The sequence below is a fragment of the Nelumbo nucifera genome, chromosome 2, assembly GCF_055504915.1.
Source record: "Nelumbo nucifera cultivar China Antique chromosome 2, China Antique-T2T, whole genome shotgun sequence".
In the NCBI taxonomy this organism is placed as follows: domain Eukaryota; kingdom Viridiplantae; phylum Streptophyta; class Magnoliopsida; order Proteales; family Nelumbonaceae; genus Nelumbo; species Nelumbo nucifera.
In genome coordinates this window covers 28,769,365-28,782,490 of record NC_142650.1, presented here as the reverse complement: position 1 = coordinate 28,782,490, position 13,126 = coordinate 28,769,365, and the positions used below count along the sequence as shown (strand labels likewise).

At 38.5% G+C, this 13,126-nt stretch overlaps 1 protein-coding gene across 1 annotated transcript; it reads left to right on the top strand.

Annotated features, from left to right (window-relative positions):
• The first annotated feature begins 634 nt into the window (after positions 1–634).
• On the top strand, positions 635–6,567 carry LOC104586157 (ubiquitin C-terminal hydrolase 22-like). Its single transcript, XM_010243311.3, has 3 exons — positions 635–1,945; positions 2,860–2,984; positions 5,279–6,567. The coding sequence occupies exons 1-3, from the start codon at positions 1,056–1,058 to the stop codon at positions 6,049–6,051; spliced, it is 1,788 nt and encodes a 595-aa protein (XP_010241613.1). The 5' UTR covers positions 635–1,055; the 3' UTR covers positions 6,052–6,567.
• Positions 6,568–13,126: the final 6,559 nt, after the last annotated feature.

The window sequence follows — 13,126 nt, the reverse complement described above, 5'->3', positions numbered from 1 at the left end:
TAGGCACTTGAGTGCCAATGATGATAGGTAACTGTTGGGCCGGAACACACCCATGCACTATGGGCAATGGGATAGCTCATTCAACTTAGGCAAGGGACTGGCATGGTGAAGGGTCATGCTTAGGCCAAGCCCGCATGCCAAGCTTCCCTTGAGTGTCAGTGGCGTAGTGCTAGTCTATGCACTGTCCCCATGAGTATGTGTGCGCCCATGAAGAACCTTGGTAGCCATGTTAGCCATTAATTAGGGCTGCCCTACAAGGGATGTTGGTCTAGGAGTGCCAAGGTTAGGCACTCAAAGAGGTCGACCACCCCTCAAAGAGTACATTAAGCTTTTGAAGGTCTGACTGAAGATAACATCACTTTTCCTAAAAATCTTATAGGTAAAAATGACGATGATGTCCTTTAACGTAAATTGGGCAAGCGTAGAGAAGGCTAAGCATGTATGAGACTGACAACTTGACATGAGAATCCAATTTTCCACGACCACTCCCCATGTTCACGGTTCAATTTATGCAAAACCATAAGGAGTAACTGTCAAAAAAAAATAATATAGGGATTAACTGTCAAATGTCCTAGGTACAAGGGGGTCGGCGTTTGTCATTTGCTGAAAATTAAACAAAACCCACCAATGACCAAGCTCGTGGGAATTTCGACGAACGAACAAATCCCTCTCTCTCTCTCTCTCCCCACAAACACAAATTTCTTTCTGCTTGGATGATTGGATCCAATACAACGAAAACAGGGAAAAATCAAAATCTAAACGAAACAACATATAAAATTGAAACCTTTTTTTTTTATATTTTATTCTCTTCGAAATCAAAATTAAAACGACGCCAAAGATGAGTTTCGATTTCCTTAAAGACGAAGAGGGAACCCCAGAAAGACTCTTGGAACCTCAAATAAAAATAAAAAAAGAACAGATTTTGATTTAGTTTCGGCTCTGCATTCCTCCGATTTCCAATATCAGTATTTATTTATCCCTTCTAAACTGATTCAATCGATCGATGAAGCTTATCTTTTCCAAGTCTAGGGTTTTGTCTGGTACGCTTTCGCAAAATGTCATCAGCAACTGCATCTCTTCCCACGTCATCGAAGAACAATCACTATAATGGTCAGCTTCCCCAGCCATGTCCTCACCTCTCCGACTTCAAGTCCAGACACGGCCACAAGCCCTTCCGAGCCCTACAGGAGTGTCTACGAGTCAAGCCGCTCGGCCGCGCTGCGATCCGCCGCGATCCCGGCGAGGTACCTCGTTGTAGCTCTTGCGGCGAATCATCTCGTCCTCGCCTCTATGCATGCGTCACTTGCGCCGCCGTTTTCTGCCACTCACCGCCTGAGTCATCACACGCGGCGGCTCATGCCGAGTCGATACTGCCGGGTCACGAGATCGCCATCGACGTCGATCGCGCTGAACTTTTTTGCTGCACGTGTCGCGACCAGGTCTACGATCGAGACTTCGATGCCGCGGTTGTTCTTGCTCAGACGGCGGCATCGACGCTTGGCGGATCAACAATGCGCGCGGCGCCACCGGAGAATCTGAGGAAACGGAGGAGAGTGGATTATCGGCCGTGGACTCCCGATCCGAGAGAACGCATTTTGATGGGAAAGTATTCGAGTCCATTACAGAAGGGAGATGGCGATCTTTCTGCTGGCTTGCCATGGGGATTGCGTGGTCTGAACAATCTTGGCAACACTTGTTTCATGAATTCGGTCTTGCAAGCACTGCTTCATACGCCGCCTCTGAGAAACTATTTCTTGAGCGATCGCCATAATCGTTACGTCTGTCAGCAGAAGAACAATGCCAACAATGTCCCTAGGAAGAAAGCCACTGGAATTGATAGCAGTAAGAATTTGCGGTTGTGTCTGGCTTGCGACATGGATGCAATGTTCTCTGCTGTTTTTTCGGGTGGTCGGACGCCGTTCAGCCCTGCAAAATTTCTACATAGGTTTGGTTCGATATCAAAGTGTTGTTCTTTGATCTCGTCATCTTAGTTAGTTTTAACTGTTTGTTGTTTCAGTTAAGGAATTATGAGTTTGCGTAGATATTATGTGCTTCAGTTTGTTTTCTCTGTGCATCCAATGTTCAATATAATCGTATGTGGTGGTGATAATTTAACTGTTAGACGGATTCTTCACTGCAGAAGTCACCATTATAAAAATACGATCTTACATTTGTTTTTCTTTTTTCATATTTTGTCAGAAAAAGTTGAATACATGAGGGATACGTTTATAGTACAGGTGGTCTCTACCAACCTGATACTGCAATTTGGGGTTTTTGTTATTCATGGTCATATCTTGCCGATGATCTTCTTGATGAACACTTCTAAGTTGTATACTTGATTCTTTTTTGTTGCATCAGTAGATTTTCTTGAATATCAAATCAGTAGATTTTCTCAGTTGCTACCTCTGGATGCTAGCAAGAAGAAGTGAGCGATAGAAAGTGAAGATTGAGGGAGATATGAAGCTAGTTATTGATTGCTTGAAAAAAAAATCCGTGGAACATCAAAACCCTTGTTGAAGATTGCTGGGAGATAGCAACTGGGGAAGAACTAGAAGTCTTTTATGATCACATGTACAGTGAAGCCAACCAGTTAGCTCATCACCTAGCATCCAGTGGACACTCGAGGAGCATCTTAGAAATTTAATCTGATTTTAATAACCATCTTATTGCTCTAGCCACTCTCGGTCTTGGGATATTCCTGTCTCCAGGGTTGTCTAGCCTAATCACTCATGTATGCAAAAAAAAAAAAAAAAAAAACCAAAAAAGTCAAATGGATTCTACTTTACAGATGGAATTTTGAAAGTGTTGTGATGATGAAGTAGCAGTTTTCTGATTGTTGAAAACTGTGGTTTCTTGCAGTTGGTGGCAACATGCAGCAAATCTAGCAAGTTATGAACAGCAAGATGCCCATGAATTTTTCATTTCCATGCTTGATGGTATCCATGAAAAGGTGGAGAAGGATCAAAGTAGGCCCCATAGCCAAGGTAAATTCCTTAAAACATTTAGGCCCCTCTGTTTTCTCTGTCTTTTGATTATTGCCAACTCTTTCTGCCTATTTTGTGGTTTACTTTTGATTGAATATTAAGATATTGTAGGTTTTATCAGGGAGAATAAGGAGAAAACGACAAATGAAAAACACCAGTATAAATGGTATACATGTGGCATCTGTAAATATTCCATTAGACAGGTCTCGTCATGGAGGCTGTCTATGCTAGAATCTACTTTATTGTGTTTTGATATTCAGGATGCGTGTCCAGAAAGAGAAAAATTAAAAATATATAGAATGGATGGTTTATATATTGTGTCATCCAGTCAATATTCAACATGGGAAGTCTTGTTGATTTGATCTATCTTTTGATGGTACTGTTCACATGTATACCATGCATTATTGGATGAACAGTCTTACCACTTGGATGGTACATTTTCTGTTTCTTATTGCTCTTTGGTTGTCTTGTTCTTGGTACTGCTTGTGCTGCAATTCTTAAAGGGAAATTTATACAATGAACATGGTCATATTCGGGTGTCATAGGCCCTAAATTTGTCTCTTAGATGTGTTTGAACCATTTTGGATGTTCGAGCAAAGCTTTCTTAATGTGATTTATGAAGTTTTTATTGAGTATGTGGGGCGCTTGTACCTTCAAAAAACCATACTTTTTTACTGCATTGAAGTGTAGGAAGCTGTCAACCTTCAAGATTTTTTTTTTCAAACCTAGTTTTGTATTGAGAACCATTTAGGCATAGAAAGGATTGCTGATATATCCCTGGAGCACTCAAATAACACCAAAAGAAACAAGACTGACCTTGGTGAGGCGTTAGTGATCACTCTGATCTAGTCAGCCAAAGATTGTTAGGTTCCAAATGACATAAGCAGAACACAGGAGGTACATGCTCTTATATTGTTTTAACTCATAATATAGCTGTGCTTTAATTAAAAGCAAATGATGTCTCTACAGACAATGATAGTTGATCTATCAGAATAAGTGAAATATACTTAACGAGGGCCTAGAGTCTTCCCCACCCCATATTTTTTTTTAATTGTTCATAGTGCTCCACAATATTGTGAAAAACGAGATAACAACAATATTCAACTGCAGGGTGAGGGTCTGTATATCTAGTTTGTGGCCTTAGGACATTGGCAAGTTCTCTTCAAACTCATGGGCTAGTATTCACTGGGCAGGCTTAAGATGTCATCTCCTTTCCTCCAGTAAGTATACTTTTCCTTAGTTTATGTTGTTACATCATAGGATTTTCTTGTGGTTTCTGCATTTGGATATGCTCCACATGGTGGATTCCTTGAAGCATCTTATTTTGTTGAAGACATGGACAAATCTTTTGCTTCCCTATAAATTTGGTTATACTGCTGCTTGAACTAAGGGATGCCATGCCCTTGCTCCACAATTGGCACTTGGATTTACAAATTTAAAATTAAAAACTTGAAAATGGGCATTGAAGCATCTTACTATCAGATCTGATCAGGCTGCAAAAGACTCCTTAGATATCTTATCACTTATAACAAAGTGAGGGGGAAGAGTTTTTTAGTTACAATAGACTAAAATCACAATCCTAAAATGGCCTAGGATATTTTCTGGATAGTGTGGAATAAGTTTTTCTTGGTCAGAAGGGTAAGGAAAATAATTTTCTTTTCAACTTCTGGAAATGAGAAAATTATCTGCCAGCATCTCGTAGAGATGATGGTTTACTTGATTTAAAGTGAATATGGATGAATTATATGCTGGTGCACTATTGCTATTATCAGAAAGTAAATGAGTTCAGTTCCATCAGGGATTGCCACATTTTACCATGAGCAAGATGCAAAGGGGAAAAAGGAGAACATCCAAATATGAATTATATCAGTTTGAGAGAAGTCTGATCCCTCGTATCACGTGGCATTCATTTTGATTTGTTTAGCTATTCTTTGCCTCATTGTTACAATCAGTAGAAGGCAAGTTCATCAAGTTGTGTGGGGTATAGGTGATTGTTCATGTTTTCTAGCACAATGTTTTTGTTTTTTTCCATTGTTCTTGTAAAATTGCTTGCTTACAGTCTTTTTTCAGATGGTATTTCGTGGTTTTCTATTCATATCAAGACATGAGGAATAGTTCTCTGAGTAAATTTGTGATCACCTGCTTATTAAAAAACTATTTCAACTATTTTATTGTAGAAATCTTTGTTAACAAGTCAGTGGTTTAAATTATATGCCAAAATGATTTATTTGAGCTTTTGTTCTTTGAAATCCTATTAGATATTTTGACAAGCTTATTTGGTGTTGGCAGCACAGGCAGTGGAGACTGTTGTATTGCTCATAGAGTATTCTCCGGTATCTTGAGATCTGATGTCACTTGTACAGCCTGTGGTTTCACATCTACGACTTATGATCCATGTGTAGACATTTCACTGGACTTGGAACCCAGTCAAGGGGGTTCTGCAAAGATGGTCTCTACAAAATCTCATCATGCTTGCAATAGTGAGCCGGATTCCATGATTTCAAGCCAAAATTGTGGAATATCCACCCTCAATGGGTGCCTAGATCACTTCACAAGACCTGAGAGATTAGGCTCAGACCAGAAATTCTTCTGCCAACAGTGTCAGGTGAGGCAGGAATCTCTGAAGCAGATGTCCATAAGAAAGCTTCCCCTAGTTTCATGTTTCCACATAAAAAGATTTGAGCATTCATCTACTCGAAATATGTCAAGGAAGGTTGACCGCTATTTACAGTTCCCATTTTCTTTGGACATGGCACCTTACCTCTCTTCTTCTATCTTGAGAAGTAGATTTGGCAATCGGATTTTTGCTTTTGATGGAGATGAGCCTGATGCTTCCAATGAGTTATCTTCAGAGTTTGAGTTGTTAGCTGTGGTAACTCACACAGGTAAACTGGATGCTGGTCACTATGTGACTTACCTACGGTTAAGTAATCAATGGTACAAATGTGATGATGCATGGATTACTCAAGTTAATGAGAACATTGTGAGGGCTGCACAGGGGTACATGATGTTCTATGTGCAGAAGGTGCTGAACTATAAAGCAAGTGAGAAACCGGTTGCTTCCTAATGCCATGACAGAAACAGAATTTGGCGAATAAATAGCATGTTGGGCTGGATGTTTGGAATTTTTGAGACAGACAACCATCATATCCATCATTTCTCGTCGAATAAAATTTCGATGCTGACTTTTTACTCTCATTGAACCAATATATCCCATATTGGGTTTCCAATACCGTTGGTTGCTGATGATCATTGGGAAATGAGCTAAGGTCTCTGTGATCTCTTCAATTATGATATCTCTAAGATTATTTGTAATTTTCAGTTGGGGGAGTAAGGTAAGCCTGAATTTTTTAGGCATTTTCCGGCAGTAAAGAATTTTCTTCCATGAAGGTATGGATTCCTTAAATGGTGTTTAATTTTTTTTATTCTTTTTTTGCATATCCACATCTTATAGCGGGGTTGATTCTTTTTTATTCCCTTGGTTCGTCTCAAAAGTGGCAATACTTGGGAGATGTAGTTTACTTCTGTACTGATTCTTTTCCATTCTAAATCCATTTTTAGATTCTTAACGAGTTCTATATTCTCACCACTGTTCCCCCTCCCTTGGCAATGAGGTTGATATTTGATTAAGCACAAAGTATATGAATCAACAGCAGCACATTCCAAGGAAAAGTTGTTGGTTATGTTATGCCTATTTAAGGCCTATTGTGTCCGCAATTGTTTATTTTTTTTTTTATACAAGTATGGTGGGAACAATGGCTGTTCCGAAGAGAATGTAAGAAGGTACAAGTGTTAGTGCATTTACCCATGTTCTTTTAGTTCTCAGGTAATTAAGAAAATAACCATTTTATCCATAAAAAGTCATTATTAAAAGGAGCAATTTTGTTTCATCCAAGTTTTGACAATTTTCTTCACAAGTGAAAAAGTTATTTATGCACTAGGGAGATGGGTATCAGAGTATCATTTACCCACTTACGGCCTTATTTGAGAATACTTTTAGTAAGTATTTCTTTTAAGACATGGGACCACACGTTAAGTGACTTCAAGTTGGCTTTTTTTTTTTTTTTAAGTACTTCTCCAAAATATTGAGACGAACTAGTCCCTGACAAATTTACATAATGACTAAAATACCCTTGCAAGGTTATACCTCCCCCTTCTCCACTCATCCGATCCTTAAACCCTAGCAGCAGTGGCGCACCAGTTGTAGGTCCACCAGCGATGATCGACGGCGAGGAACCGTGGCCAGTGGACATGTCGTTTGGTTTCTTTCCTCTATGCTTTGAAGTCAGACCTTTGAATCATAGCTTGTAGTTCAATCTCAGATCTTTGAAACAAAGCTTGTAGCTCGATCTCAAATCTTTGAAACAAAGCTTGTAGCTCGATCTCAAATCTTTGAAACAAAGCTCATAGTTTGATCTCAGATCTCTGAAATAGAGCTCGATCTAGTTGCCATTGTCGTTCGGGTGTCGAAGAATCGAAAGAGAGACGTTTAGCCGCCGTTGGTTCTCTTTTGGAGAGGAAGATGAACAGTGTCTTGTTCGTGGTTCAGTGGTTATAGAAGAACAAAAACAAAGGAGAGAGAGAGAGAGAGAGAGAGACTAAGGAGAGGTTGTTGACGCTCTCTATCGCTCGAAGGGAGAATAGGGGAGTTCATCGTATTATTATTATTAAAAAATATTGTATATATGTATGAGAGAAGTGAGGGTTAAAATTATCATTTGAATAAATATAAACACTTATGAGAAAAATAGTTTACCAAACATTCCCACCCCAATAAGTACTTAAAAATATAATAAGTGATTTGAAAAAGTGGGTTACCAAACAGTCTAAAGGGTTGTTAAAACAAGTATTTCTAAGAAGCACTTGTGATTTGAAACAATTACTTAATCATCAAACAGGGCCTATGTAGAGAAAATAAATTTTTTGTAGGCCTTACATTAACCTGAAAAAATAATATAGGTATATTGATCAATGGGAACCAAAATCACATTAACCAACTTTATCTCCTATCAAAATCCAGAATCTTCATATTTCATTGTACAAAATGTATTGTGGTTTAGTAACGAGGAATAGAATGGTGTAAGAATTTTGAAGGTCTTGATGCCATATCCATGTAACAAAAGGCTTTGAGCTATATCATTTTGTATGAGAACGTACTGATGCCATACCACGCCTGGGAGGGCTTGTGCGTTGAGTTACGGTGATTGAGCCGCAGTCGGGAATCACTCTGTTCGGGACAAACTATTTGCAGTAGATTCACTTTATAGTCGTTTTTTTTTGGGACGCCAAATCTGGCTTTCTGGATTTTCACCAAACACGACTTATATCAAAATCAAATCCATGTTGGGCCCAGCTCTGAATGCGAAAAGCTGTGGCTCGGAAGCCTCTCAAACGGGCACTGAGCCACTTTGAAGAAGTTACTAGAACCATCCTCATTACAAAGTTGATATCTTGGCCAATTAAAGCCACGTGGGCCCCACCTTGCATAGCCATAAGCCACTGCAGGAATGAAATTCCTCCCAAACGGGTACCTACAATTGGGCTTTGAAACATTAGATTTAAGTAGTGAATTAGTGATAAAATGATTTGATAGATTTCTTCCCAAGTTGCCAGATAACGGGCTTAGCAGACAGCCAGATAACGGACTCTCTTCTAAGCCCTATCTATTACCAATTCCCTTCGCTATATGACTCCCATTTTCCCACTTTTTCTGCCATTTGGATTGGATTAATAATTTGTATCGTCGGTTGGTTGATCATTTGTGGTTATACTTATCATCTCTATTCCAAGTTTCCAAATTCCAACGGTGTCATAATGTATTGCACAATGCACAGTTGAACCCTTCCATGGTAATCATTTATTCTTCTTTTTAACTCCTAAGGCTGCATTTATAAACGATGCAAATATGTAGAATGTAAAATAGTTCATATAAATTACAAAATTGGGTTAGTTTTGTATTGACAAATTTATCTTCTTACCAAATAGGTTTTCAGGCGGTGTTCAGAACCGCTTAATTCTCGTGGACGGGATTGTTTTGGTCTCATCCATGGGATTTGGTTGCGTTCAGTTGGGTGTGGACGGGATCGGTCCTGTTCACACCCCAATATAGCGTGGACAGGTCCCGTCTACACCCCAATTTCTCATCCCTAGTAAAATCTCGTGGTTGGGGACTGTCCACACTTGATTTTTGATCCCCTTCACACTTTCCCTAAAATGTTACCCTATTGTCTATTTCACATTTTAATATTTTTGTCAATAAAATATTAATTTTTACTTATTTTTTTTTAATTTTAATGTTTTATCAATAAAATTATATTTTAAGTATTTAAAATATATTCTTTAAAATTTTAATTATTTTACTATTGTTTTATAAAAAAAATAATATTTGGTTAATATTAATTCATTGATGCATTTTTCAATATATTTATCATATAAAATGCAAAAATTAGATATTTATGACTAACTATGTAGATCAAGGTTTTCAAACCACCATTGATCCGAACAGTCATACCATTTAGCTAGGGAACCGTCCAGGCAAGCGGTTCCATTTTACGGTTTTTGGCTAAAAATCGTTGAGAAAGTCAACAACCCGATGACTCGAACAGTCAAACCATCAACCCATTCAACGGTTTTTTATCGTTTTTTATTTTTAATTATTTTTTTATTTTTTAATTTGTTTGTCAGAATGGGCCATCCATTCAAATCGGAGGGTCGGACTGTCGACCTAGAAACCGGTGGCCAGAACGGTTCCGTTTCTGAGTTGTTTTTTAAAATGTTGGTGTAGATCATTCATAAAATGTACATGAGATACATAGAATCAAAAAAGTGTGGTGTGGACTACAGAACGCCACTGTGGGTGTGGACTAGTCTGGTCCACACAATTTGTCCACAGTTCAGAATAGTTGTGGGCTGTGGTGTGGTGTGGAATTGGTCCCTGCCACAAGGTGTGGTGTGGACTAGTCCATACCCACCAATTTTTCGTCCACACTACAAAACACTTCCTTAGTTGTAATAGATGCAAACAATAAATTATATGCTTTTTTTTTTTTTTTATCAAAAGCCCACTTGAATACAAATTTACTTCTTTTTTGTTGATGTACTTTTACATCTTATTATCAATGTAAATATGCATTGATCTATCATTTATCAATGCAAAAATATAATATTACCAAATACAGGCAAAAATGAACCAGAGTGCAAATTTATCATAAACTGAGATTTACATTCCATTTGCGTTATTTCCAAATGCAACCTAAGGTTTCAAAAACCCTAGTTAACAAAAATACCCAGAAATTAGTGAACTTGCTTGTTGTAATTGAAAGGTAGTTATTGTGAAGAACAAAGTAATACATTGCTATTTTCAGTTATGGCCATCTAAATCGCTTCGATTCCCACCCACTGCAATTGCAAGAATCAAGATGCCCCATTATCAGCCTCATTGCCATATTAGCTAGAAAGTGCTGTATAATATTTTAGGTTTCCATTTTCCAATTCCAACGGCTTTGTCCAAACAGAAAGAAGCTAAAAAAGGTCTTGGCCGGCAACCTTGTGTATTTCTGCTAACCCTTTTATTTTATTTTGTCCAAGCAATTAACCAATTTTGTTTGTTCGTTTGGATGGGGGATGGATGATACTATAATAGAGTAGGTACAATCACACTTGAGCCATGAAACTTCGCAAATATACAGGGGAAAAGGCCAAATATCTCTGGGGTACGATGCCATAAATTTTTATTACTTGCAGAGAGAGAGAGAAATATTTAAGTAGTTAATGATTTTGAATTTTTGATCAGTTTTCTGACAGCAATCGAAATGTTAGCTGTGGATGCTCACTACTTCACCAGAACTTCAAAGTTGGTGTGTTTGGACCTGGATCTGCACTCTGCATCGTCGATGATTGCAATTTGTCGGTGGTGAGTTTCCAAGCCTATTCACTTGACACAGGCTATGTTTGGTTGATAGAAAATAATAAAGTTAATAACTTTCCCTTCCTGTTTCTCTTTCAGTTTCAATCAAACTAAACACAATCTTAACAGACGCGGTATCAATACTGAACTACTAAGGTGTTGTTTGGTATCAATACTGTTTCTCAGAAAAATAGTGCCAATTCGGTATGTGTTTAGTATCGTTTATGTTTATTAAATAAATGTTTGTACTTTATTTGCTGGTAAAACTGAGAAATGAAATAATTGCAACCCTTTATGACAACTGGGTGCCACTTCAGCATAACAGTGAATAAACACCTAGCCGTTTGTGGAAGATTCAAAAAATAACTTCTACAAACAGCTGGCATGCATATAAACCAAAGTTCACTTTTTACATTTTCAATATATGCAGAAGAGCAAGAGAGAGAAAATGCTGAGATGGCACCTATGTGGCACCATCAATAAATGTTTACTGAATAAACATAAACAGTACCAAACATCACCTCAGGTTTTCATGCCGTTTCCACTGTTTTGTTCACACAAGTTTTTGTAAAAATGTGAAAAGCAGCTATGTCTCAAAATTCAGGAGTGACGCTTCTCTGAGGAAAGCAGCAATGCCTCAATGGCAATGGCATTTCTTGCCTCACCCCTGCATTGCTGACCATGATTTGCTGACTTGGTGCTGGTGTGACACCCAAAAAAAGGGTCAAAACCCTTTTAACTGTTATTACTTTTGCCTAGCTGGTCAAACAAAAAAGCATAGGAAACTGCTTTAGCCACGAGCCCACGGCATGTGTCAAGGTGTGGCTGTTTCCTTGGAAAAACACCATGTGAGGAACAGTCACACTACCAAACATACAAGGGTTGTTTGTAATGTGGTCATTTATTTAATAAATATTTTGTATGGGATTTATCTTGAAAAACAAGAAAAGTGGTTGATAAGCATTTTTTGATGTTGTTTTACGGCTAAGCACCATTGGATGCCATTAGGCACCATATAAGTTGAATAGTAAATAAACACCTTAGTGGATTACAGATTTCCTACCCACAAGAATTCTATTCGCACTACCCAAAAAACACTACCTCCGTGCATTAGGAACATCCCATACATAATAACATGTAAAAGCGTGAGATGTTCCACATGTGTGGCTGTGATCTCATGTGGATAGGTGTGGGTAGAATTGTCATGGGTAGGAGATCCGAACTCCCTTGGTGTTGAGATAAACATTAAAAATTAAAGTTTCCCCAATGGCTGCTCTCACACAAATAAGCGGCAACAGAAGCAAACACTATTATACTGGGGCAGTTGGAACTTGGGTAGAGATGTAAGTTAGGCCGTGCCAAGCCCAGCACGAAGGTCCGTGCAGTGCTGGGTTGGGTGCTGTGCTGCCCGTAGGGCGGGCCGTGCGTGGCCTGCCCGGGATATAGCTATTGGCCCCCCCTCCCCAAAGGGGCCCAACGGCTAGTTTTAGCTTTTTTGGGGGTGGGTTACAAAAATACCCCCAAACAACTATAAATAGCCATATTAGGGGGGTATTTGTGTATTTTGCTCATGGGTGGTTAAGAAAATGACATAAATGCCCCCAATAGGTATATAACAACTAGTTTAAGGGAGCTTTTTCGGTAAAGTTATAAATAACTTTACAATGACCAAAATACCCCTCCCAACAACTAAATAACAACTAGTTTTTTTGGGTATTTTGGGCAATTGAATTATGTTCAATTCCTATAAATAGCCTTATCCTCCATTCTCATCACACCAATTCAACAATTCTCTTATTAAGTTATTCTCTTAATCTCTTCAGTCTTTCCTCTCTCAGTATCTCATACATTCTCTGCAATCTGAGTGAACTCTAATAGTCTCATAGTCTGATTGACTGATTGTCTAATTCTCCAAGTTGGCAATTTGGGAGGTTTGGAGCCTTGGAGATTGTCACGTTGAAAGGCTTTAACCGTTGAAATCAAGTTAGGATTCTAAATCGGTAATCTGGGGTAAGTCCAATTAAATTAATTTTATTTTTTTTAGAATTTGAAAAAAAAATGGCCAGCTCTTCCCAAAACCCCAAGTTTAATAGCCCAATTTGGAGAGTATTTAAAATAGAGGATGTTGAGGGAAAGGGGAAAAGAGCAGTTTGTCAAAAATGTAGAAAATGCTTTAGCTATTGTAGCAAGGGTGGTATTGGCCATTTGACTAGACATTTTCTCACACATGAGAAGG

Excerpts from the sequence above, each read along its gene's own strand:
- LOC104586157 (XM_010243311.3), top strand. The coding sequence starts at position 1,056 with ATGTCATCAGCAACTGCATCTCTTCCCACGTCATCGAAGAACAATCAC. Across the intron at positions 1,946-2,859 it reads CCTGCAAAATTTCTACATAG|TTGGTGGCAACATGCAGCAA; the intron begins GTTTGGTTCGAT and ends GGTTTCTTGCAG. Across the intron at positions 2,985-5,278 it reads AAGTAGGCCCCATAGCCAAG|GCAGTGGAGACTGTTGTATT; the intron begins GTAAATTCCTTA and ends TTGGCAGCACAG.